Consider the following 24,478-nt stretch of genomic DNA (forward strand, 5'->3'; position numbering starts at 1 on the left):
ATATTCAAAAAATTTTTGGCAGATGGAGTGCAACAAGAGAACAATTCATCATGACTAAACAAGATTTATTGTAGGGTTGCAGACATGCTTCAAAATATGGGGGTAAAGTAATTTAATTTCATATTAGAAAGAAAGGGCTGGAGCGATAGCAAAGTGGTAGGGTGTTTGCCTTGCACGTGGCCAACCCGGGTTCAATTCCTCTGCCCCTCTCGGAGAGCCCAGTAAGCTACCTAGAGTATCTCACCCACACAGCAGAGCCTGGTAAGCTACCCGTGGTGTATTTGATATGCCAAAAAACAGTAACAACAAGTCTCACAATGGAGACTTGTGCCCGCTAGAGCAAATTGATGAGCAATGGGATGACAGTGACAGTGATTAGAATGAAAAATCACATGATTGTAAAAGACATTGAAAAAGCCTTTGACAAGATTCAATAGCAACATTTTTCATTAAAAATTCCCAAAGAGGGACTATAATAAAGGCCATCTATGACATGTTGACATTATCATACACAATTATGATAAAACTGAAAAAATTTCCCTTAAGATCTGGAATAAAATAAGGATTCCCACTACTATAAACTTTAGTTAAACATAATTTAGAAGTCATAGCCAGGACTTCTAAACTTTAGTTTAACATAATTTAGAAGTCGTAGCCAGGATTAGTCAAGAAAAAAATGCAAAAGGAACCAAATTAAAAAATAAGTAAAGCTATCACTGTTTCTAGATGATATGATAATATGCATACCCTTAAGGGGCAGCACTTGCCTTGCAAAGGCTTACCTGGGTTCCGTCTCTGGTATCACATATGGTTCCCTGAGCCCCTCTAGGAGTGATCTCTGAGCACCCTGATGTGACCCCCAGTAAAATAAACAAAACCCCAAAGAAGCCACCAAAAGAACGAAAAATAATTTCTGCTGGGGGCCGGAGTGATAGTACTGTGGGTAGGGCATTTGCCTTGCACGTGGCTGACTTGGGTTTGATTCCCCGCATCCCATATGGTCCCCCAAGCACTTCCAGGAGTAATTCCTGAGTGCAGAGCCAGGAGCAACTCCCGAGCATCGCTGGGTGTGACCCAAATGCAAAATAAATAAATAAATAAAAACTCTTTAAAAAATTTCTGAGAAGAGTACAGTAGCAGAAAAAAATAAGCAATATATATATATAATCTGCATTTCTATCACCACAAATTAGAAAAACATACATTAGTTAAGTTCTATTTACAATTGTACCACAGCGGTTAAAATAAGAGTAACCTAATGAAGCGTAACCCTAATAAAGAAGGTGAAAACCATGTCATATTAGACTAAGACCTAAACTAAGACATGACTAGACTGCTCAGAGAGCCGCTGTGCCAGGAATCGAACTTGGACCTGCTGCATGCAAAGCATGCACGCGAGTCTTTTGAGATATCTCCCTGATCAAATTCTAAATGTTTTTGGAGGGGTGTGGGGTTCTCACATGGTGTGCGAGAGGTCCGGGAACTACTCCCAGTGGTTCTCAGCCCACTGAGCTGGCAATTCAATGTGTGAGTTCTCGGATGCAGTTCTGTGGGTTGAGGATTACCGAGGCCATCCCACCAGTGCTCAGGGGCCTCTCAGCCCACCTAGAGGTGCTTGGGGGGCTTCAGGACTATACCCAATGACGCTTGGGGAACCATACTGGTATCAGGGATTGAACGGGAGTGGGCCACATACAAGGCAAGTGCATCAACTCTAGAACACTCTTAATTCTCAAAATTAAATGGAATCACAAAAAGTTTAATGGAGCTACAAAAAAATTTAATGGAACCACCAAGACCCTCAATAATCAAAGCAGTGCTGAGAGAAAAAAGAAATATAGAGACACACTTTCTGATTTTGAATTACACTCCAAAGCTATAGTAATAAAAAACAGTGTGTTATTGAAACAAGAAACATCTTATCAAAATTAGTGGATTTAAGAGCCCAGAAGTAATGCCACACTTTTAGCACTTAATTATAAAAAAGGAACCAGTATCGTACACTGGAGAAAGGAAAACCTTTTGAACAAATTGTGCAGGGAAAACTGAACTGTCACATGTAAAAATTTACTCTAGGTTACTCTATTTAACATTGTATACAAAATAATAACTTAAAGTAGACCGAGAACTTGAATATAAGACTGAAACCATAAAATATATGAAAGAAAACAGGAGATATTTCATGAACTTAGACCTCAGGGATTGGAGACTCAATTCTGAGGGCAAGAAAAACAAGGGCAAAAACAAATTAATAGGTCTCATCAAATTAAAATATTTTTACACAGAAAAAAAAGCCAATCAACCAAGCAAAAAAACCTAGCACAAAATAAAAGGCAATCTTTACAATTACTAAGCAATGTACAAAAAAGCAAGCAACAAAAGTAAGCAACACAGACACACACACACACACACACACACACACACACACACACAAGGTAAAGACCTAAATATATACTTCTCCAAAGAAGTTGAATAGATGGCCCACAATTTATGTGGAAAAACACTCAGTTTCACTTTTTATCAGGGAAATGCAAATTAAAACCACAACGAATCATTTTTTCACACTTGTGAGAATGACCTGTACAAAAAAGACTAAAAACAGCAAGTGTTGACAAGGAGGGTGGGGAATAGGAGTTCTTATATTGTTGATTGGAATGCAGACTGATGCAGTCTCTATAACAAAGGGTATGGAGATTACTTATCAAATTAAAAATAGAGTCATATATGATATAGTAACAAACCACCCCTAGGCATTTGAAGATATAAAGCTGCTAAAGTACGAGGATATTTGCATCTACTCAGAGCAGCATTGCTCAGGGTGGTCAAAACAAGAATCAAACAAAATACCCTTTGGGAGATGAATCAATTAAGAAGTTATGGTTTCTCTGGGATACAACTCACAGTTCAGCTATTTAAAAAATGATGAAGCCTTGCCTTTCACAACAACATTGATGGGACTTGAGTGAAACATGTCTGAAAGTTATAGACAATGATGGATGGTTTAATTTATATGTGGAATATTAAAAAACCCCACAAACTAGCTGGTTAAACATAACAGTAAGAGATGTAAACTAAACTATTTAGATGTAACAGAGGAAAAGGAAAAAATGGAGCATGAGGAGTAGGTGGAAAGATTCGTTTTGATAGTGAAGGAATGAGAACTTTGGTGATAGTTGCAAGAGGTTTGTACACATAAGAGATCTATAGATGCATAAAACTTACTTCTTAATTTTTACAGTAATGTAAACCAATGATAAATCATAAGATTTGAAAAATGAAACTACCAATTGAATTAATTCGCTTTTTAATGCTCTCTTACTCTTAGGGGTGTGTGTGTGTGTGTGTGTGTGTGTGTGTGTGTGTGTGTGTGTGTTTACACGTACACGTATTTTTTTTTTTTGCTTTTTTTTTAATGGGTCACACCTGGTGATGCACAGGGATTATTCCTGCTCTGCACTCAGGAATTGCTCCTGGCTGTGCTCAGGGGACCATATGGGATGCTGGGAATCGAACCCGGGTCGGCCGCGTGCAAGGCAAACGCCCTACCCGCTGTGCTATTGCTCAGCCCCCACATATTTTTTCTTGGTGTATATATATATATATATATGTATATGTATATATATTTTTTCAGTTTTTAGCCAATACCTGGTGGTGCTCAGGATTACACCTGGCTCTGTGCTTAGGGATCACTCCTGGTGCTGCTTGAGGAACCCTATGGGGTGCTGGGTAACAAATCTGGGTCGATGGCCTGCAAGGCAAGCACCCTACCAATGATCGTGTTGCTCCAGCCTGAGTGACCATAGTTAAAAGATCACTTCAGTCTTACTTAAAACTTTGAAAATGCGGATCTCAATTAGGAACTCACATTCAATCCCTCTCCAAAATATTTGAATGAAAAGTAAAATTTAGCATGTGTAGGAGAATTGGGAAACATATTTGTGGCTTGTACAGATATGTGTGTACGTATAATTTTAGTTCTATGTATGTGTACAAAACTATTTTATTTATTTATTTTTGGGAGAGTATAAAATATATTTTATTTGGAAGTGTTGAAGAAGGGAAGAGAGAGAGAACAAGAGAGAACATGGGCGTCTCCAGAATGGAGAGAACCTGAGTACACATCCCAGCATTAGATCTGAACATATGACAGTACACATCTCAAGAGGGGGAGATACGACCAACACATGTGCTCGGCAGCCACACATGGGCACAGGCAGCACATGGGCTCAGGCAGCACTTGCACCATAAAGCTAATGTTTTTTATGTGAAAAATGTTTGAGGGAGGTGACTGAGGGATAACTGTCTAACCTTCACCTGATTCTCTCTTAGCTGGTGGGGTAGAATTTCCTAAGTGCTGCCATCCTTTCTTTAGAAAGTATTACCTTTCAGAATGAGAATTAAGCTTCAAGAAATGCTGATTCAGTGTGGTGTGAAACAGGTGGCAGAGAAAAAGAAATGTCCTTGGTGCCTCCTGACTGTCAGGTGGGGCCTGATGGATGAGTTAGCACCTCTCTGAGAGATGGTGGCAGACATCATATGCCAGTTTAGATAAGCAGATTACATGAAAAAGGATTTGTAATGGTATCCATTATTGGGATCTTTCTTCTTCTTACCTATCTTCTGGGGAAAAGAAATTATTTTCAAGAACTTTGTAGGTGAAAGCATGTAGCTCTCATTTCATGCACTGTTCTAGTAATAACCTCCCTTAATCATCACAAGTAATGTCCCCAATCCAGTTCAATATGGGACTTTTTTTCCCCAGAGGAAAAAAAAGACAGCATATTGTTGCTGGATGAACCAAGGAAGAGTGATTTCGAAGCAATTTTTCTGCTAGTAAGGGCCCATTTATCTCTTTCAGTTTTTGGTGAAGTTAACAAGAACTAACAACCTGATGGAGTTTGTCATTAGGGGCCAAACAGACTGGAACTCAGAAAAACGAAAATCAAAAGTGTGTGCTACCTTACAGAGTTTCTCTGTAAGTGGTTTTAACAGCATTTAACATAGATTGTATATTTACACTGTACCAGGCTCTGGCCTAATTAGTCTTCAAACAACCCCTGTGAGTACTACTATCAGTTTTATTTGATGATGAACAAGCCGGGTACCTAGAAGGGCAATGACAGGTAGCCTGTGGCAGGAGGGAATTTGAAATCTAGTTTCTGCTTGTTTAACTCCTTTCTAATTAACTACCATGGGAATAAAACTTAAAACAATAAAATCTAATGAACACAGATTCATTTTGCTCAGTAGCATAAAAAGATTTTTACCATCTACAAATATAAAAAAAGGAGAAGATTGAAATGATCACTGAGGTCCATCAACAGATAAAAGCGTTGACTCATGACATAACAGGATATTTCTTTCTTTCTATTAGGGTGTCTTTGTCATACTGGGAATTTCTTTGTTTACTGAACAAGTCATTCTGTCCAAAATTAAAGATCAGGCTTTTTATTTGCTTTCTTGAAGGTTGTTATCTTGTTGTTATTTTTGGGGGTATAATTTCTTAGAGTAGTTTCCTTCCAAGATTTTGGGGCTTCTGAAACTATTCCACTTCATAGAGACATTCTTTGCTTGGTCATAAGACTATATTGTTCAAAGCAGTATAGCTTTATAATGCATTTTGATGAGGATACTACAATTTAAATGTAATCATCAATACTATGTTTGAAATAAAGTTTATGACTAGCTATACATCTGCACTTGGAGAGGACAGATGAATTCCTTGTGTCTTGGTAGCCTAAGATCTCTAACTGAAATCCAGGAAGATTTACTACGCCCAAAGAGAGAGTTTAATGGTCATTTTTGGGACAACTGAATCAGCAGGTTTTTGATTCAGAGTCATTGAAAGAAAATCTTAGTGGGATGCTGAAGAGACAGTGCAGTAGGTAGAGTGCTTGCCGTGCATGTAGCCTGCTTGAGTTTGATTAATGGCGACCCATGTCTCGGCTACACTGCCAGGTGTGATCCCTGAGCCTTGGTGGGTGTGGCCCTAACCCACCCCCTGCTACATGCCCTCCCAAAGGAAAAAGTCTGAGATCTATTGATGTAATATTAGGATCACTCTTCTCCTACACCCCAAAGATACACACACACACAATGAGAATTTAATTTCTTTTGTAATTCACAGGATTTTCGAATGATTAAATTATATCTGGAGCTGTGAGTAGCTGTAACTTTTCACTCTTGGCTTAAGTTAGAAATTCTTCCTGCTTTACACATTGAATATTGGGCAACCAGAGAAGGCTAGTGGTTTACCAATATTTTGTGAATTTTTGTGTGAAGGTCCATTGAATCCACTCCAAACTACTACTTAATTTACTCATTAAGTCAAATGTGTTGGCTTTAATATGGAAACAGAAAGTAAATCCCTGTGAAAACCAACATACTTGACTTGATGACAGAACCCTTCTAAGCTTCAGCTTTTAGAGAACAATACTATTATTCATAAAGGGTTATCTTAAGGTGGTAAGTGAGATAATGTTTTTAAGCCTCTAACACAGGGCTCAATACAGATGCATTCCCATCAGATGATTAGTCATCCCATTCTCTTCACGGTCTGCTTGGGAGAGAAGAGCTATGCTTAATAACTCCAGTGCAAATCAAACCTACAGGATCATTTGGAGATGAGATCTTTAAGTTTTGTTTAGTTTTGTTTTAGAGCCACATCTCAAAACTCTTTTACTCTTTGAGCCACAAGAGTAAACATTAGGGTTTACTCTTGGCTATGCACTCAGGGATTATTCCTGTCAAACTTAGGGTCCATATGGGGTGCTGGGGATTGAACCTGGATCAGCCATGTGCAAGGCAAACACCCTACCTGATATACTACATGGCTCAAGATCTGAACTTTTATTCTCAGTGATTTTAGATCAGCATGATGTTACAAGGGCTTCGGGAACATGTCGTCTCAAAACATGCTGTTTTAGACACTTGTTAGAAAACAAGTGTGCTCTCGCATTATTTTGTTTCTTGATATTTATGGAGTCACTGTCATTGTCATCCCCCATTGCTCATCGATTTGCTCGAGCGGGCACAAGTAATGTCTCCATTTTGAGACTTGTTACTGTTTTTGGCATATTGAATACACCACGGGGAGCTTGCCAGGCTCTGTCGTGTGGGCGACATACTCTCGGTAGCTTGCCGGGCTCTCCGAGAGGGGTGGAGGAATCGAACCCGGGTTGGCTGCGTGCAAGGCAAACGCCCTGCTGCTGTGCTATCACTCCAGCCCATTTATGGAGTATGATGTCTATTTCATACATGCTTTCTATTTATAAATTATTACTACTGGTAACAAATTATTACTATTAAAAATGCAAGATTATGTGCTAGGGAGGCAGTCCAGGGGTGAGGGCACCTGCTTGCATGTGCTAGATCTAGCCTGGTCCCCTAAGCATTGCTGGTCTAGTTTTGGAGGCTCCCAAAACATCTACAGATATGACCTGAGAGGCCCCTGAGCACTGCTAGGGTGGCTTTTGTGGTACCCAACACTGAAGGTCTCAAATGACACTGTATGCATGGGCCCCAGTATTGACCGTCTCAACCCAGACCGAGCATTCCTGGGAATGACCTCCAAGTCTCCTGAGCACACTTAGGAGGCCCCACGCCCACTAATAAAAAAGACTCTGTAAATCTCTTTTGAGAACCTGTTAACTTCTCTTAGTCTGTTTCACCAGTTCTTTTGCCTCTGGCTTACAAGTGTCCTGGCTTACGTTTCTCAGTATCCTTTGGATTTAAATGATGGCATGTGACTAAATTTTGACCAATAGGACATTAGCAAAAGGGACCACTGCTGTATTCCGGGCAGGTCTTTTGGTAAGTCTGCTTGTCCTCCGATGATCTTCTTTTCCCAGTGTTAAGCCCTTCGACCACCAAATTGAGACCATCACTCAGGAGGCCGCAGAGCATCAAGACAGAAAGGAAAAGGGCTTCCAGATCAGCTCACATAATCATCTCACTCTTCTGAGATGATTAGGGTAGGATTTTTATGTGTGGGAGAAAGAAAAGAAACTTTTATAATCTTATTTAAGTTGTTGGACTGGAGTGATAGCACAGTGGGTAGGGCGTTTGCTTTGCACCGGGGTTCGATTCCTCCATACCTCTAGGAGAGCCTGGCAAGCTACCGAGAGTATCCTGCCCTAACGGCAGAGCCTGGCAAGCTCCCTATGGTGTATTTGATATGCCAAAAACAGTAGCAACAAGTCTCACAATGGAGATGTTACTGCACTCAAGCAAATCGATGAACAATGGGAAGACAGTGCTACAGTGCTACTTAAGTTGTTACTATTATGGTGTCTTTTAAAGCATCCAAAGTAGCGTGCTATTGTGAATAACCTTATTGGGAGGATCAGTGGGATCAATTTTATGAGCTTCTCTATAAACTTTTCATTGGCTTGCAGAATTATTCATTAGCAGCACTTTGCATTTCACATAACTAACCAATAAAAAATTTAAAAATTACAAGATGAATCAGTTTTGTCCTTGATGGTAAAAGAATATACCTGTTTATAAATGATAAAGCAACTCCTACATGGTTTATATTGACATTAGCTATATAGTATTGAATTGTTAAAGTTTGCACCAAAAAACCTTATTTTTAATTCTATGTTTAATTTTTAAATTTTATATTTTTATAATAGCTCTTTTAAATGTATAGTTCTAGGAATATAATGGATATTATTGAGTCCACATAGCTGATGACTGTATCAGGTAATCCCAACTGAAATATGTCATTCACATGCTATGGGCAGATAACTTATTCCTAATGGGTCAGAGGTTAAAGATATTGACATAGGCAATTTGGTCAGTGATAGTATTAGGTTATTATAATAGTATCAATAAAATGAAGATATATTTTATATCAATGAAATTGAGATTATGTAGTCTGGTGGAGAGTGAGCTATTCTGTTTGTTTTATTTTGGAGCTGGGGTCCAGAAAAATTCATAAAACATTTAAAAAAACTTTCACTGAGCACTGACTACTGTCAGGTACAGTTTATTCACCATCTGAAATAGGAGTGTCTAAATAAGGGTGAAGGACACTTCTAGATGCAAACAGATGGCAAGAATTTCTTTCCAATTAGCCCCTGCCATGGGCATGTGTGTAATATGGAAGACCTCACCCAGCAGCATAAACAATCACATGCCCTGGGGAAGCCCGCCAGAGAATAAAAGGGCATTTGGCAGGGAGCAAACAACACAGTTGCCCTGAGCCAGATCTACTGCCTCTAATCCTGAGCATTTAAGGATAGGACTAGAATACAATGCAGAAGCTTCAAGATAGTGAGAAGCAAAAGGCCCTCCCTTACCCCCCAACAGTGACACGAAACAAGTTTCAGTCTGTTCTGATAATTGGGAACAGAGCAGATGTTTAGAAAAGCTGAATAATTTATAGTTACATGTGAGTGTCTTTTGCACGGGTGGGTCCCATTTCCTAACAGAACGCTATAAATATTAATAATTACCTTATGGGCAGTTGATTTGAAACTGCTCTGTAGATAGGTAATGCTAGCAGAGAACGATTTTCTAGAAGACGAATCCTTTTAATCAGAATAATATTTTGTAAAATAAAGGCTTTGCCATTAAAAAACAAGAAACCAAACTAATTTTCAGAGAATCAGCCGCTTTCATGGGCAAACTACAAATGGAATTTTCAAATGAATGCAAGTAAACGTAAACCCTGGAGACTGATATGCTATGGCAAATTGGCAAGTCAGGGGCTTTTCAAACGCTTTGGTTTTTAATTAGGTTTTATGAAGAACATTGTAGCACAGACAAATACACTAAGAGCTAAGTAAACAAAATAATTCAAGTTAATGTCTAAAGAGGTGATATGAGTCTTTCAAAAGATTTTGAAGTACTGTGATGGCCAAGGCAGATGTTACAGGTGACAGCAACAACCCTTTTTCCAAAGACTAAGTCTGTGGCCTTGAACATTTTTCTTAGTGATCGTGGCCAGATCACTGAAACTTTCAAGAGTGTTACATCCAACAGTCTTTTGTTCCTTCCCTTATTTCTGTCAATGGTGTTGAAGATCTATGACATCCCTGAAAATGACCTTGAGTTTGTGTTTTAAGTTATTGAATTTTATTTGGAATGAGATGACTAGTGTAAAAACAGTCATTTTTTTTAACTTTGAGAAGTAAAAAATCTAAAACAAACAAACAAAAATAACAAACAAACTTTTGCTTTGAGGAACCTCAAATCTCCTTTAGAAGACCAAAAACTACTAACATGTGGCATATTCTCAATAAATATCCAGTGAACTGAATGAAGAATAAGCAGCAGAGAAATGGTGGAAAGGGCCGAACTCGGAAAGATCTATGTGTGACATGTGACTTGCAGTGACTGGACGTATGTTGCTTTTCATGCTTTGGTCTAAAACAGTTTCTGAATGAAGCTTAGAGTATAATACATGTTCCATAAAAATAACTGTTATTATTGGACTGATGGAGTGAGGGAAGACCTCTCAGACCTTGTGTTAATCTATATTTTAATTTACCATGTGGGTAACATTTATTTTGGGTAATCGTTGGAGGCCTATTTCTATTAACATATGAGATAAAACTGGTAAGGATGAGCAAGAAGAAACACTGGGGGTGGGGTAGGAGGTGAAGATTAGGAAATAAAAGAATGAATGATAGAGGAAAAAGTGACAAAGAAAGTGATGCGGAAATTTTAAAACATGCTTTCAACAATCAGGAGCACCATTGTCCCAGAACTTTGTTCTTGACTCAGAAATAGTTGGATATTTATTCTTTATTTAAATATATTTATTTAAATAGTTATTTTTTTATTAAATATATAGCTCTGGAAAGTGTCAGAACTTTCCTTTTAATTAATTTTCAATTCATAGTTGAATATTTCAAAAGTCTCTAGTTTGTTTTAGCTAGTGTCATTAATTAGGTGGTAATTTTAAGTCATCCATTGGCCTATTCATCATTCATTTTATTAAACATTAACTTGCTAAACATTTTCTATGTACTAAGTTTTCACAAGTATTTATATTAGTATAGCATTGTACTGGGTATATTTTTGTGTGTGTATGTATGTGTGTGTGTATGTGTGTGTGTTTGTTAGGGATATTTAAGTTCCTTCTTTTTTGGGGTAGAAATAGACTAGTTTACTGAGTTCTTTTTTTTTAATTAAAAATACTGAATTGAAAATAATCAGAATATCTGGGAAATTAAAAACAGCAACAGATGAAATATTGTGAATCTGGTAAACCAATTAGACAATGACGGAGAGTGAAAAACATTCTTGGAATAATTTTGACTCATATAATTACTTCAGAATAATTTCTTGAGTGTATCTAGGCAACAGCAAATTTAAGAAAAAACAAATGGTGTTTCTTTTTTGTGTGTGTGCCATTTTTTCCTTTCTTGTCTCATACGTTGTCATAAAAGAGCAGTTTATCTCTCCTCATGTGATGTGATGTTAGATGTGGCTAGTTAGGTTCAAGCAGAGAAGCAGAATATTCAAAATCTGATCAATTTCATGCAGCGTGTCTTGTCTGTGTTTCAAGAGACATTTGCTTGATTAAGGTATAATTGCCTTGACATATCAGTAGGAGCATTAAGAATGGGTTAAACTTGGAAACGTTTGTTTGTTTTTGGGCCACACCTAGTGGTGCCAGGGAACGATGAGCTGCTAGGGAGGGAACCTGGCATCCATATGCAAAGCGTGTACCCCACTCTTTTCTCCTGCATGGTATGAATGGAACTTGGATAGAAATCATAACGAGGTAGGCTTTGATAAACCATAATCTGAAACAACAACAACATACTAAGTGTTATATTTCTACATTGATGCTTTGGATTTCTTTTTAAAAACGGAATCTTGACTGCTAGCTTTCTTAGTGTCCACTGAGTAGATTATTGCTTTTGAGATGTGGAGGAGAATGTCCTTTTCAGTATTCCATCTCCATTTGTGGAACAATTTCCTTCAAGTCATGTGGGGTGGCCACAGAGGCTGTTACAGCACACTTCTCAGGTCATACAATCACAGAAATCCCATAATTCGCAAGTTGCTTTGCCCCAGAGTACGAGAGGTGGAAGTCAGCTTCTAGTTGACCACGTACAAGTTCATGGAAGAAAGGAAGAGGGCCAGAAGGGTACTTGGAATATTGAAAAAGAATTCTTACTTGAGAACACTGAATCATAAGTAGATGATCCTTCTTAAAGGGACTGCTATGTATTTGCATCATTCTCCTTGGCAATTAACCTTTTGCATTTTATGCTTATGACATTTCTGTCAGGCGCTCTGCATGCTCCAATTCAAGTCAGAGGTCTTTGGACCTGGTTCAACAAGGAGCAAGTGCCTGGAGGTGAGCAGTCATTTGGGAGTCAAAGAGAACTGCCAGGCAGCTAGAAGCATCTAGGGTGGAAAAATACAGCTTCTTAAGATTCACTTCTTAGAATATTTGGGGCATGATATGGGGGGCAAGATGAGGGGAAACCTTGGGCATGATAGAACAGGACATCTCTAAGCCAGCCTATAAACTTGTGCCCTGGAACACATGACCAAAGATGAGTGCTGGTTTGCATCTCTGTCTACAACCACACAGCATATGATGCTTCAAAGCCACACGTGAAAATCCTTAATATTACCTTATGTTACAAGGTAGAGAATGATGTGGATGAGCATGGAGATTTCAAAAAATTAAAAATTATATTCCTGTCTGTTATCTGTATGACTTATAAAGTAAAAATAGATTTTAAAAATCTCATTTGATGAATAAATATTTAGAAGTGAAGAGTTTGAAAACAAAAGCACATTAGCACATATAATTGTTATGCTCAATTTATCATGGGAATATAAAACCTCAATGTTACAACAGTTTTAGATAACATCCTTAATGTTATTTGTATGTCAAGATTTTTAAAAACTCATTCAATTGTAATATTTTTAACTTTGTAGAGGAAGAACTATGTTTTTTCCTATTAAATTCTATTTATTTATTTATTTATTTATTTTGGGGTTTTTGGGTTACACTAGCGATGCACAGGGATCACTCCTGGCTCATGCACTCAGGAATTACTCATGGCCATTCTCAGGGGACCAAATGGGGTGCTGGGAATCAAACCCAGGTTGGCCGAGTGCAAGACCTACCCGCTGTGCTATCACTCCAGACTCTCTATTTTTATTTTTGTAAACAAAAAAAGCCACAAGTGAGAGCAGGGTTTAGGGCTCATTTGCAAAGCAAGTGGAAACTGTAAGTAAAGTGGTACAAACGAGGTGTTCAAATCTTTTGTTCTACAAATAAGCTGTTCAAATTTTTTGTCTGGGAAGCATTCCCTCCGAGGTGTTAATCAGGGAAACAGGCATAATATTCAATAATATTGTTCCAATGTTTCGGGACAAAAACCATGGAAACTAAGCTATTTTCTGAAATGTTAACTTTCCTTGGAAGAAAAGATTAAAGGATGAATAAGCAAACTTGCTTTACTGAAAGGTTAAGTGTGAGTCAGGGAACCTTTGAGTGCCTTCAATATGGCAAAGGGTAGCATAAATGTCTATATTCAATAATGAATCTGATGTAAATAATACCATGGATTAGACATAAAAAATGTTGTCAAAAGGTAGCATTCATAGGTTGCAGCTTTCATAAGATTTTTCTGCAGGATTTAAGGCATAATTTTATTTTTATGATCAGAACTTCTAATTAGATTTTAAATCCTGGTTATTAGTTGCTTTAGTTGTATGATTTGGAGCAAGTTGCTTTAGTTGTATGATTTGGAGCAAGTTTAGTTGCTGTAAATGTCAAATTTTTCCATCTGTTAAATGATATTGACCGTATAATGTGGTTGTGAGAATTCAATGAATTAATATATATGAAGAGTTTTGCCTAGTGTCTGGTCAGTAATAAAAGCTCTGCAAAAAATTAATCTTTGTTAATAGAATTTTAACACTCTAGTCATGAAGAAAATTTATCAACCATATCTGGGGACCACGTGGGATGCTGAGGATCAAACCATCTCAGGTGAGCCAAATGCAAGGCAAGTGCTCAACCAGCTGTGCTATCTTTCTGGCCCCTCATTTCCGCACTATTACAGATAGGGAGAAAGCCCAGGTGAAATCATTTATTCAGCCATTTATTCGATACAATATTGCTTCTTTTCATTGTTCCCATCACATGACTTATTGTTTAAGTTGCCAGGGACATTAACAGCAGTTAGTAAGCACATCAAAATTCAATGAGTATATTAAGAGCATCAAGAGGCTGGGATATTTTACACAGCCAATCAGCAGGCACCCTTAAAGGATAAATTAAGATCATGCCAGTTTTTTATTTTATCTTTGATTATATTTTATTCTGCAGCTAGAAAACCCCTTTTAATTTTATTCTTAATTGGGTGTATTTTTTGCTTGCTATTTATATTCTACTTTTTCCTGAGTACACTTTTGCTGCCTGTTTATAGACCTACACTGTTTTTGCCTGGGGGCCTATACTGATCACGATTTCCCAGTGGGAAGCTAGGGATGGGAAGGGGGAGGTCAAGGTCGAAGAACAATGTGGTCAACTGACAGGTCAACTGCCAAAGGCTTTGCTTTGTCTGTTCAGCTCACAAAACGATGGCAGTGGAAGGAATGGAGGCTTCATAACAAAGTCTGGCCCTGCCACAACCTCTGAGGTAATAGTGACCTTTCTATTTTGATATTCCTATTAAAAAAATCTTATCCTCTAGTTGAGAGGTCTTGGCAGTTGGCAAATGTCATTCTTGAGCAGGCACCTAAGTCAAGTGATAAATCTTATACAAGGTTTGGGGAACTTCCCCTGTTCAGCAAAGCAAGGGTAGTTTTGCCTGATTCAATGTCATCAAGTGGCTTGATGGCTGTTAAGAGCTAACAGGAAAATGAAGTGTATGTAACTGGTAATAAACGCTTCTTAAGCACTGTGTGTAGTTGTTTAGGAAAAAGATTGAGTTCCAAACCATGTGCCTGACTTTACAGCAACTACAGCAAACTCTGAGTGAAAATGTTCAGTTATCTGGGAAGGTTGCTCTGGCCATGAGCTCACTGCAAGGCTGTGGGCAGTGGAGGATGCTTGGTACAGACAAGGCAGAGAGGTTTTGGTGATCTCTACCTGTTGCTTTAGAACATTTTGAGTCCGGCGTATTTTCAACAGGATCAACATACCTTATGGGTCACAGTGATGCTTCTTCACAAACAAATATATATTTTTAGGATTCTTCCTTAAACCAAGTAGTTTGCTTTTTAGGTAAATGGTGTTTCACTGTTCCTAGACCATTTACTCCTTTTACTCAATTTCTTTTTTTTATATTTTGCTGTTGTTGTTTGTTTTGGGACCTCAGCTAGTGGTGCTCAGGGCTTACTCCTGGCTCTGTACTCAGGGATCACTCCTGGTGGGCTTGGGGGACCATATAGGGTGCGGGAGATCAATCCCTGGTCAGCCACGTGCAAGGGAAATGTCCTATTTGCTGTTATATTGCTCCAGCCCTCTTACTCACTTTTAATTTCACAACTGGATAACACTGAACCTAACTTGTCTTGAGGCCCAAGTCTATTCTTTATTGCCTCTGTGACCTTAATTTAATGTTCTTTCCTCTCTTAGCCTATTTTCTTATCTAGGCAATGAAGTTTTTAATGCTTGTTTTCTAGGATTGTTGTATTAAATGATAGTATAAACACAAGTGCTTTGAAAATTTGCACATGTCCACTAAAAAAGTCATTACTGTTATTATTATTTACATTATTTGAACATGAAAATAAATTATCCAGTATGCCATTTTTCTATAAGGGCTATTTTTTGATGGGGGAGCAAATTCTATCTCTCTCTCTCTCTCTCTCTCTATCTATCTATCTATCTATCTATCTATCTATCTATCTATCTATCTATCTATCCACATCATGGCAGGTAGGGTATTTGCCTTGCATGAGGCTGATTCTGGTTCGATTCCTCCGTCCATCTCAGAGAGCCTGGCAAGCTACCAAGAGTATCCCACCCACACTCAGAGCCTGGCAAGCTCCCTGTGGCATATTTGATATAGCAAAAACAGTAACAACAAGTCTCATAATGGAGACATTACCAGTGCCTGCTCGAGCAAATTGATGAGCAATGGGATGACAGTGATACAGTGATACATATGTATGTGTGTGTGTGTATATATATATATGTGCATATTTTCTCTCTCTTGGAAGTTCTGGGAATTGAATTCAAGGCTTCATACATACAAAGAATGTGATCTACCATTGAGCTACATTCCTGGTCCGTAAGGTTTATTTTATATTGAATGTCACTGAAAGAATTCCAACACAGAAAGAGATATTTTCTCTTCTCTGTTTATCTAAAAGCATTATATACATTTTCTTCGCAAATGCACTTATTGATAAGTAAACTCACAAATAGGACTTACTTCTTATTGACACGTAGTAAGGAAACTTTTAGGGTGTATACACTTGGTCCAGTAAAAATGACCTTAGGTTGAAGCCACCTATCAACCTATTATAGATCTACTTATATAATACTCTATCAGGTATGAAGTAATATTACTTTTTAAACTAGTAGGGTTTGATCTGCCTAAGTATCATTTTCATCTATAAAATAAAATTTTAAAACTAGAAATAGATATTTTAATAGCCTATAAAATGTACAAGATGCACTGTAGTGCTGTTGTCCCGTTGTTCATCAATTTGCTGGAGTGGGCACCAGTAACATCTCCAATGTGAGACTTGTTACTGTTTTTGGCATATCAAATACGCCATGGGTAGCTTGTCAGGCTCTATTGTGCGGGTGGGATACTCTCGGTAGCTTTCCAGACTCTCCAAGAGGGACAGAGGAATTGAACCCGGGTTGGCTGCGTGCAAGGCAAATGCCCTACCCGCTGTACTATCGCTCCAGTCCTAGATGTACAAGATAGCAGAAAAAAATCACTTGGTGTTAATAAAGGGTTACAGACGGGTTAATGACATCTTGGAGATATACATTTGCAATGAGGTGCCAGAAATGAGATGATATAGACACATGTAGTTAGTCATTCAAGACAGAGATTAGAGAAGCATAGAGGAAAAGGCCTGGAGCATGGTAGGATCTGTTTGGAAAGGGAGGATCAAGGGACAGAAATGCTTCAGAGACAATCCCTTTAAGTCTGCAGATGTTGTGTGCCATCACTTACAGGCAGTGCAACTAGTCAAATGAGTTAGACTCATCTGCTACTTTTTAATTGTGTCATTTCTTTAATCTCAGCAAAAAGTAAAGATAACAATCTTCATCTCACGGAGGTCATGAAAATTAAAGTGGATGAACTGGAGCGATAGCACAGTGGGTAGGGCGTTTGCCTTACACGCAGCTGACCTGGGTTCGATTCCTCCGCCCCTCACGGAGAGCCAGGCAAGCTACCTGTGGCGTATCCCGTATGCCAAAAACAGTCACGACAAGTTTCACAATGGAGACGTTACTGGTGCCTGCTTGAGCAACTTGAACAATGGGATAGCAGTGATAGTGACAGTGACACACACACACACACACACACACACACACACACACACATATATATAATGTGCCCGGCATATAGTAAGACTCGTAAGACTCAGTAAATATGTTTTATATAATGTGCTCGGCATATAGTAAGACTCGTAAGACTCAGTAAATATGTTTTCCTTCCCTGCCTCCATTCTTCCCTCCTTTCTTCCTTCTTCCCTGCCTCCTCCTCTGCATCTGATTCTGTCTCTGTCTCTCTCTCTCTCTTGTGAGCCTGGAACTCTAAGTAGGCGAGTCACTATCCATACTACTGGAAACTTAATGTACCTTTTAGAGCACCCAGGCAAGGTCTAAAAACAATCAGCAGAGTCCTACTAAATTCTCTGGGATTACTCAGAGTGCTGCCCAAACTTGCTAATGGAGTGTGAGTCCATGTAGCCACTTCAATTCTCATCAAGAGCAAAGAAAATATAGGTGTTCAGTATTTGCCAAGATTCTATGGAGGGGACTCTGAGGCAAGTAAGGAAATGTTTGTGCTGAGTAAAGAATTTATAGGGATTAAATTCAAGCCTCCTTCAGAGACAAGGAGTTTTGTGTTGAGGAATAAGCAAAGTAATAGCGAATTCATACATTGCTAGGGAATTCTTGCTAAGAGACGTGCTAAAAAAGTTCTAGGGTCTCAAATTGTAGAGTGATGTATTGAGTTATTTTTAAATACTTTATTATCCACCACTCAGGAACAGTTCATGGCTTTGAGAGAACACTGATGGATTCATAAAAGTCAAAGTTTCAATTATGGGGGCCGGTGAGATAGTATAGGGTTAAGGCCTGTGCCTGGAGATGTGATCAAGTTAGAATCCACAAACCTGTTGCACATTGGTTCGCTAAACACTTTCACAGGTCACTCCTGGGCACTGCTGCGTGTGGCCAAACCTCTCCATTTCAATTATAAAATGTAACATTTAAAATTTTTTAACTCACACCTTCTCCAGATGGAACCCTGGCGCCACTGAGCAGCAACTAACACGACTCCAGGATTCGGGACTGGGACAGATCCGAGCCGCGGGGGCCACTGGAGTGGGGCGGCGCCAGCCCAAAACTCCAAGTGGTCCCGGCCGCCGGAAGTCACGCCCTCAACCCACCCTCGGCGCCATCTTCATGCCACAATCCACAGAGAAGCGGCAGGCATTCTGGTGAGCAACGCGGCCCGGACAATGCTCCGGACCCGAATCGGGGCCAGCAACACCGGGGGGCCGGAAGGAGGAGGTGCCGCCACCACACCTTCTCCAGATGGAACCCTGGCGCCACTGAGCAGCAACTAACATGGCTCCAGGATTCGGGACTGGGACAGATCCGAGCCGCGCGGCCGCTAATGCGGCCGTGCGACCTTTTCTAACACCTGAAAACATACAATCTTTGAATGGAAAACTAAAAAAAAAAAAAAATAAATAAATAAAATAAAATAAAATAAAATTTTTTAACTCAAAACACCTAAATAAGTATGAGTGGGAAAGTAAACATTTCCCATTATCAACATGAGGCCTAATGTTGCCATATAGATAGTTTTAGATTCATTTGGGGGAGGGGAGGAAGGATCCCTGCCAAATGGTGCTTGGGACTTGGAGCTTCCTCCCTGCAATCCTTGGCCCCCTGGCCAACTGACACAGTGATTGTATGCGAGTGCCTGAACGATTGAGACTGCTCAACCCTTAGGTGCCAGGGGCGCCCGGGGCTATACCGGTGTTGGGATCAAACACGGGTACATGCAAGGTGTGTGCCTGGACAGTCTTTTTGGTGCTTCCACTGGATATTTTCATCTTCTAATATTTTCTACAATTCTCACTAAAAAATAAAAGCTACCAATAATGATTGGGACCAGAACAAGAGTATAGTGGGTAGGGTATTTGCCTTGCATGTGGCTGACTGGGTCCAGTCCCCAGCATCCCATATGATCCCCCGAACCCACCAGAAAGTGATCCCTAACTGCAGAGCCAGGAGTAACCCCTGAGTATCAACAATGTGGTTCTTCCTCCCCCCCATCAATCTAAAACAAAGCAAAACCAAAAACCACCAATAGTTAGGTTTTAACATGTGTGTTACAAAGAAGCATAAACTTTAACTTATTGTCATTAGATTATCATAAGAAATTCCATCTTTTTAATCCATGCATAGGTTAGAAATGATTCTGAAATCTTCCACATCTCTTTATTTTATGCCGTCTTTGTGGGGAGGAGGGGGTGGCCTGTTAAGCAGTACTCAGGAGACCCTGCAGGCCCTCCTGGTGATTCTTGCCCAAAGAGGCAGGTGATTTAATGCAGGGCTTAAGCATGTGGTGCGGCTTGGGCCCTACCGTCCTGGGATTACCTGGGCCTCCCTAGTGGTGCTGGGTGGAGAAAGGCGTAGGTAATAAGTGAAGTCAACACCCGTGATCCAATGATCCGAGCAGTAGAAGCGAGTCACTGTTAGAAGTGAGTCACTGTTAATGACATACCCCCTAAAATCTCTTACCCGGGGAGGGTCTGGGAAAGTTATGATGGCAGGACAGTGTGAACATCCCCTTAGAATCTGAAGGTGATGGTGGGGGTTTGGGTTGTTCGATCATCTGCATGGTCAGGTAGCTATGAGGAGTTTAGCAACTAGACTTTTTTACTTGTTCTACATCTCTTAAAAATAGACAATGTCACTACCATTTCATAGCTAAAGAAATAAGTGCAGAGATCTCTGGATAAGTCACCACTCTGCTTCGCATGTGGGACCTCTGGTATCTCATAGTCCCCTAAGCAACAATGGAAATGATTCTGAAGCACTAAGTCAGGAGTAACCCCTACATAAATCTGGGTGTAATTCATTCCTGCCCTCTAAAAGTCTTGTTTTGCTATGTGTATATGATACTCATGGTACAAATTCCTATTACAAATCTAAGTGGAGGATGTGATTCTATCCCTAAAAAATTAGAAAAGTACTTTTTTATTTTTCACTTGAAAGTAAAAGTTTTGGGTTATCTATGGCTGTCCTCTGGATGCAGGGATAACTCCTGGCAGGGCTTGGGGGAACCATGCAAGTTGCTGGTGATAGAAACTGGGTTGGCAGCATGCAAGGCAAGCATCTGCCCCACTGTACTATTGATCCTAGAATGGCTCTTCTACATGCATCATGGGATAGAGACCAAATAAAAATAGATAAGGAGTATCGCCAAGGGCCATACCTGAGGATACTTTGCTCTAGGACTCGAATCTGATGCTGATCTTGCTGATTTTGCTTCTTCATCTCTTCTTGTTCTTTTCCACTGGTGACTCCATCTAGAAGCCATTTCTCCCTCAAGGCCTTTTTCTGGAAGCAGGAAACAAAGACAGGTTCTCATATTAGTTAACAAAATCTCTGTCTTCTTTAAGATACTATGAATTTTAACAGTCAACATAGCATTGTAGCTCCATCATCCCGTTGTTCATCGATTTGCTTGAGTGGGCACCAGTAACGTCTCCATTGCGACACTTGTTCTTACTGTTTTGGGCATACTGAATATGCCTCAGGTAGCTTGCCGGCTCTGCTGTGTGGGCAGGATACTCTTGGTAGCTTGCCGGGCTCTCTGAGAGGGATGGAGGAATCAAACCTGGATTGGCCATGTGCAAGGCAAACACCCTACCTGCTGTGCTATCACTCTAATCCAACATATTGGAGAAAAATTGTTTTCTCACGGCCTTGCTTGAATGAATCTGTTTTTTTTCCACTGCTCCCTTGGTGAGTCTTTAGAAAGTCAGTTTTTCTAAATTTAATTAAATTCTTCTTTATCTTTCAAGATCTAGTGAAAACCCTTCCTCCCCGATTTTTTTTAAATGAAGATCTTTGTCCTACTTCTCACCTAGCCATTTATCTCTCCTAATCTCAACCTCTAACCCCATTCTCATGCTCAGAGAACTCTTTCCAAGTCACCCATGTTTACTATGTTGCATGCTTGCTTTTTGATTATAATAGTCAAGTAATAGGGCTTCATTATGCGATACTTGACTGCTATTCATCTGGTTAATGGGTATATGTATTATGTTCTTGACAAATTGAATCACTACTGAAGCCATTTTGATTTTCATCAAAATGGAAAGCATATAGCTACAACTTCAAAATATATTTTGTGGTATTAACTTGAATGGTGGGCAAAGATTGCTATTGTATCATATAATGATTGAAAATTGCCTTAGGCCATGCAGTTCACATGTACTATTTCCTCAACCCCAAATCTTGTCTTTTCATTCTGAGACTCTTCCTGATTCTAGACATAAACTTCTTTTTTTAAGTTCAGCTCTCTTTATATTCCAATAATACCATGCAAAACGTTCACTGATTTGTCTAAATATTTATGAGTTGAATTTTTGTTGACTATAACGCAACAACAAAATTCATTTGTTGCTTCATCTTAGGGAAAACAAAATCTTCTTGAGTTTGCATGGAAAAAATTATATTCTTATTCCTGAACTTCAGAAGATTCAAAGCAAGTGAAGACACCTACAAGTTGGGGAGTTGTTGAGCTGGCACCCTATCCAGGTTGGACACTGTAAGGCATTATGGGTCTCCCCTGATATCTGAGAACAGAGCATGCCTGTGACAATCATGGCACTAGGGAAGTAGCAATTATTAATCATCTTCATGGATTTTTTTAGTGTTTCTAGACCCCAAAAGTAACCTGATGAAGTCATGCCAAATAACACAGGAAATTTTAAAAAAGTATGTTACTAATGGGCTAGAGCGATAGCACAGCGGGTAGGGTGTTTGCCTTGCATGTGGCCTACCCGGGTTCAATTCCTCCGTCCCTCTCGGAGAGCCCGGCAAGCTACTGAGAGTATCCTGCCTGCACGACAGAGCCTGGCAAGCTACCCGTGGTGTACTCGATATGCCAAAAACAGTAACAAGTCACAACGGAGATGTTACTGGTGCCCACTTGAGCAAATCTGTGAACAACGGGACAACAATGACAGTGACAGTGACTAACGAATATGTAGTAAGTACTGAAATAATATAAATATCCAGCCCATCTACTAGTTATTAGGACAGGAGCTTTGTTTATCCTCTAGCTGGTCAGGGCAGGAAGCTGCCTTTAGAATGACTGAGACCAAACAAGCGCTGTGTACTGATTTTGCTTTTTTTGGGTGGGGGTCCTCCTAAGCTGTGCTCAGAGGTCAATGAGCCCTTCCAGGGGATGATTCTCAGCCAACTGGGAGGATGGTTCAATGTGAGGGTCTGAGGTAGCTGAGGTGCTGCGTCATCCTGCATGTTGGGGACTAACCTGGTCACCTGGCAGTGGTACTTTTTGAGTTGAGTCCTGAAAGAGAAAATCCTCTCAGATTTCTTTCAGGTAGTGAAATCAGGTGTTAATGCAGGTCTTTCAGGAAAGATCTGCAGAAAAGTTGTATGACTGAAAATTTTGAGAAGCGGAGGATATCCGAATGTCCAGAGTTTAAGTTTCTCACTTTCTCCCTGAGGAAAAGGCACAGTGACCATCTGCCTCTGTACATGATTTGTTTAATAATTATTCACTGGACATTGACCATCTAAGTGAGTGTGGAGATGCTGAGGGACTGCATCATCACTAAATGGGTCTGACAAGAAGTGCTCACAGGAATTCTTCATGTGGAAACAAAAGATGCTAAACTATAAAAGAATGAAGAAGGAATAGCAGGGAAGGCCAGTGGAGACAGATTCAGAGTACCCTGAGGCAGGAGTACATTGATGTAAGGCTACTTTAGATAAAGATAAGAGGACAAAGAACTAAAAATAATTTCCACTTCAACAATTTGTTAGTGGGTACAGTGTGGAGAGAGAAGAATGGCAAGTTTTTTTTTCCTAGGACTTTTCCAACAGTATAAAAAAGATGAGAGCAAGTAAGAAATCCTTTTGTCTCTTTTAAAAGGGTGCTAGAGCCAATAATAATAATAATAATAAAAAGGTGCTAGAATGAAAACCACTGGAATATAAATATCTCTGAATTAAAAAAATTAAATAAGATACATTGTGCAAGATAATTGCCCAAGATGTTTATATTAGTTAGTGGCTCTCAAACCAGGAAGAAATGTTATATGGATGACAAATTAATATTATTTGCAACTGTAATTGTATAATAGGAAACTCCTGGGCTGCTTTAGTTGAAGTGTGGGAGGCCTGAACATCTCTGAATGCCTGGAACACAGTTGGAAAACCACTGGATTAAGTCAAGGCCTTATCCGCGCCATCATTTTTGAGTTGGTATTTTCAGAGTCTCAAACAATTGCTTGTGGACAACTTGCCTTGTAAGGGCAGTTTGTGTTATTCAGGTTTGTAGCCAGAGATTCCTTCCCACAGTGTTATCTTACCCTTTAATTATAGCCGTGGAGCTGTTTGTAAAAACTGTTTTCCCACAGACACAGTAAATATTATCGACAGAGGTCAAGATTTCATTTCTGAGGTCAAAGATGTCCAAAAATCTGAATGTATCAGCATTTTAAGAGTTTTAATTTATTTTTATTTGATTTTAATTTATTTTCATTTAATGACATATGATAGGTGATCATAGTAATAGAGGACAGATGACAACTATCAAAGTAAATTATAGTCCTTACAAACCGCCAACAAGGGTTCAATCAATTAGGTTATATCATTCTAAGAAACAGTCAGATGGAGATAGTCTTATGATGCTGAGTTCAAAGGGCATAGGATGAGTGATTCTTGTGGCATGATCAGATTAATTTAGGGTTATATTCTTGATCTCTAGTCTGGTTAGAAAAATTATGTTAAGTTCAGTTTTATGAAACTTTATTTATAATTTATGAATTACCATCCTCTGCCAGAAACTCTTTGCAACTAGATATAAAACATATGATTTTAGAGGAGTATTGGGGTCCTTGGGGGAAGGATGTGGGTACACTGGTGATGGGTGTGGTGTTCAAATTATGTGCATGAGAAACCATTATTAACAGTATTGTAAATCACAGAACCTCAATCAATAAAAAAAATATTATGTTCAATCCAAATGCTAACATACAATCACAAAAATGAACAGAGGAGTTACTTAGGTTT

The 24,478-nt window shown here is 39.3% G+C and overlaps 1 protein-coding gene across 2 annotated transcripts in view; it reads right to left on the bottom strand.

Moving 5' to 3' along the window:
- Positions 1–24,478, bottom strand: part of PALMD (palmdelphin) — a 65,214-nt gene that overhangs the window by 20,389 nt on the left and 20,347 nt on the right. For both annotated transcript variants that reach the window (XR_008631292.1, XM_004614648.2), the window contains exon 3: positions 20,643–20,767. Coding sequence is in view for 1 of the 2 variants with exons in the window: in XM_004614648.2 (XP_004614705.2) it covers positions 20,643–20,767 (125 nt within the window). In the remaining variant the exon portion in view is untranslated. The remainder of the gene's footprint in view (positions 1–20,642; positions 20,768–24,478) is intronic.

This window comes from Sorex araneus, chromosome 8 (genome assembly GCF_027595985.1).
Source record: "Sorex araneus isolate mSorAra2 chromosome 8, mSorAra2.pri, whole genome shotgun sequence".
Lineage (NCBI taxonomy): Eukaryota > Metazoa > Chordata > Mammalia > Eulipotyphla > Soricidae > Sorex > Sorex araneus.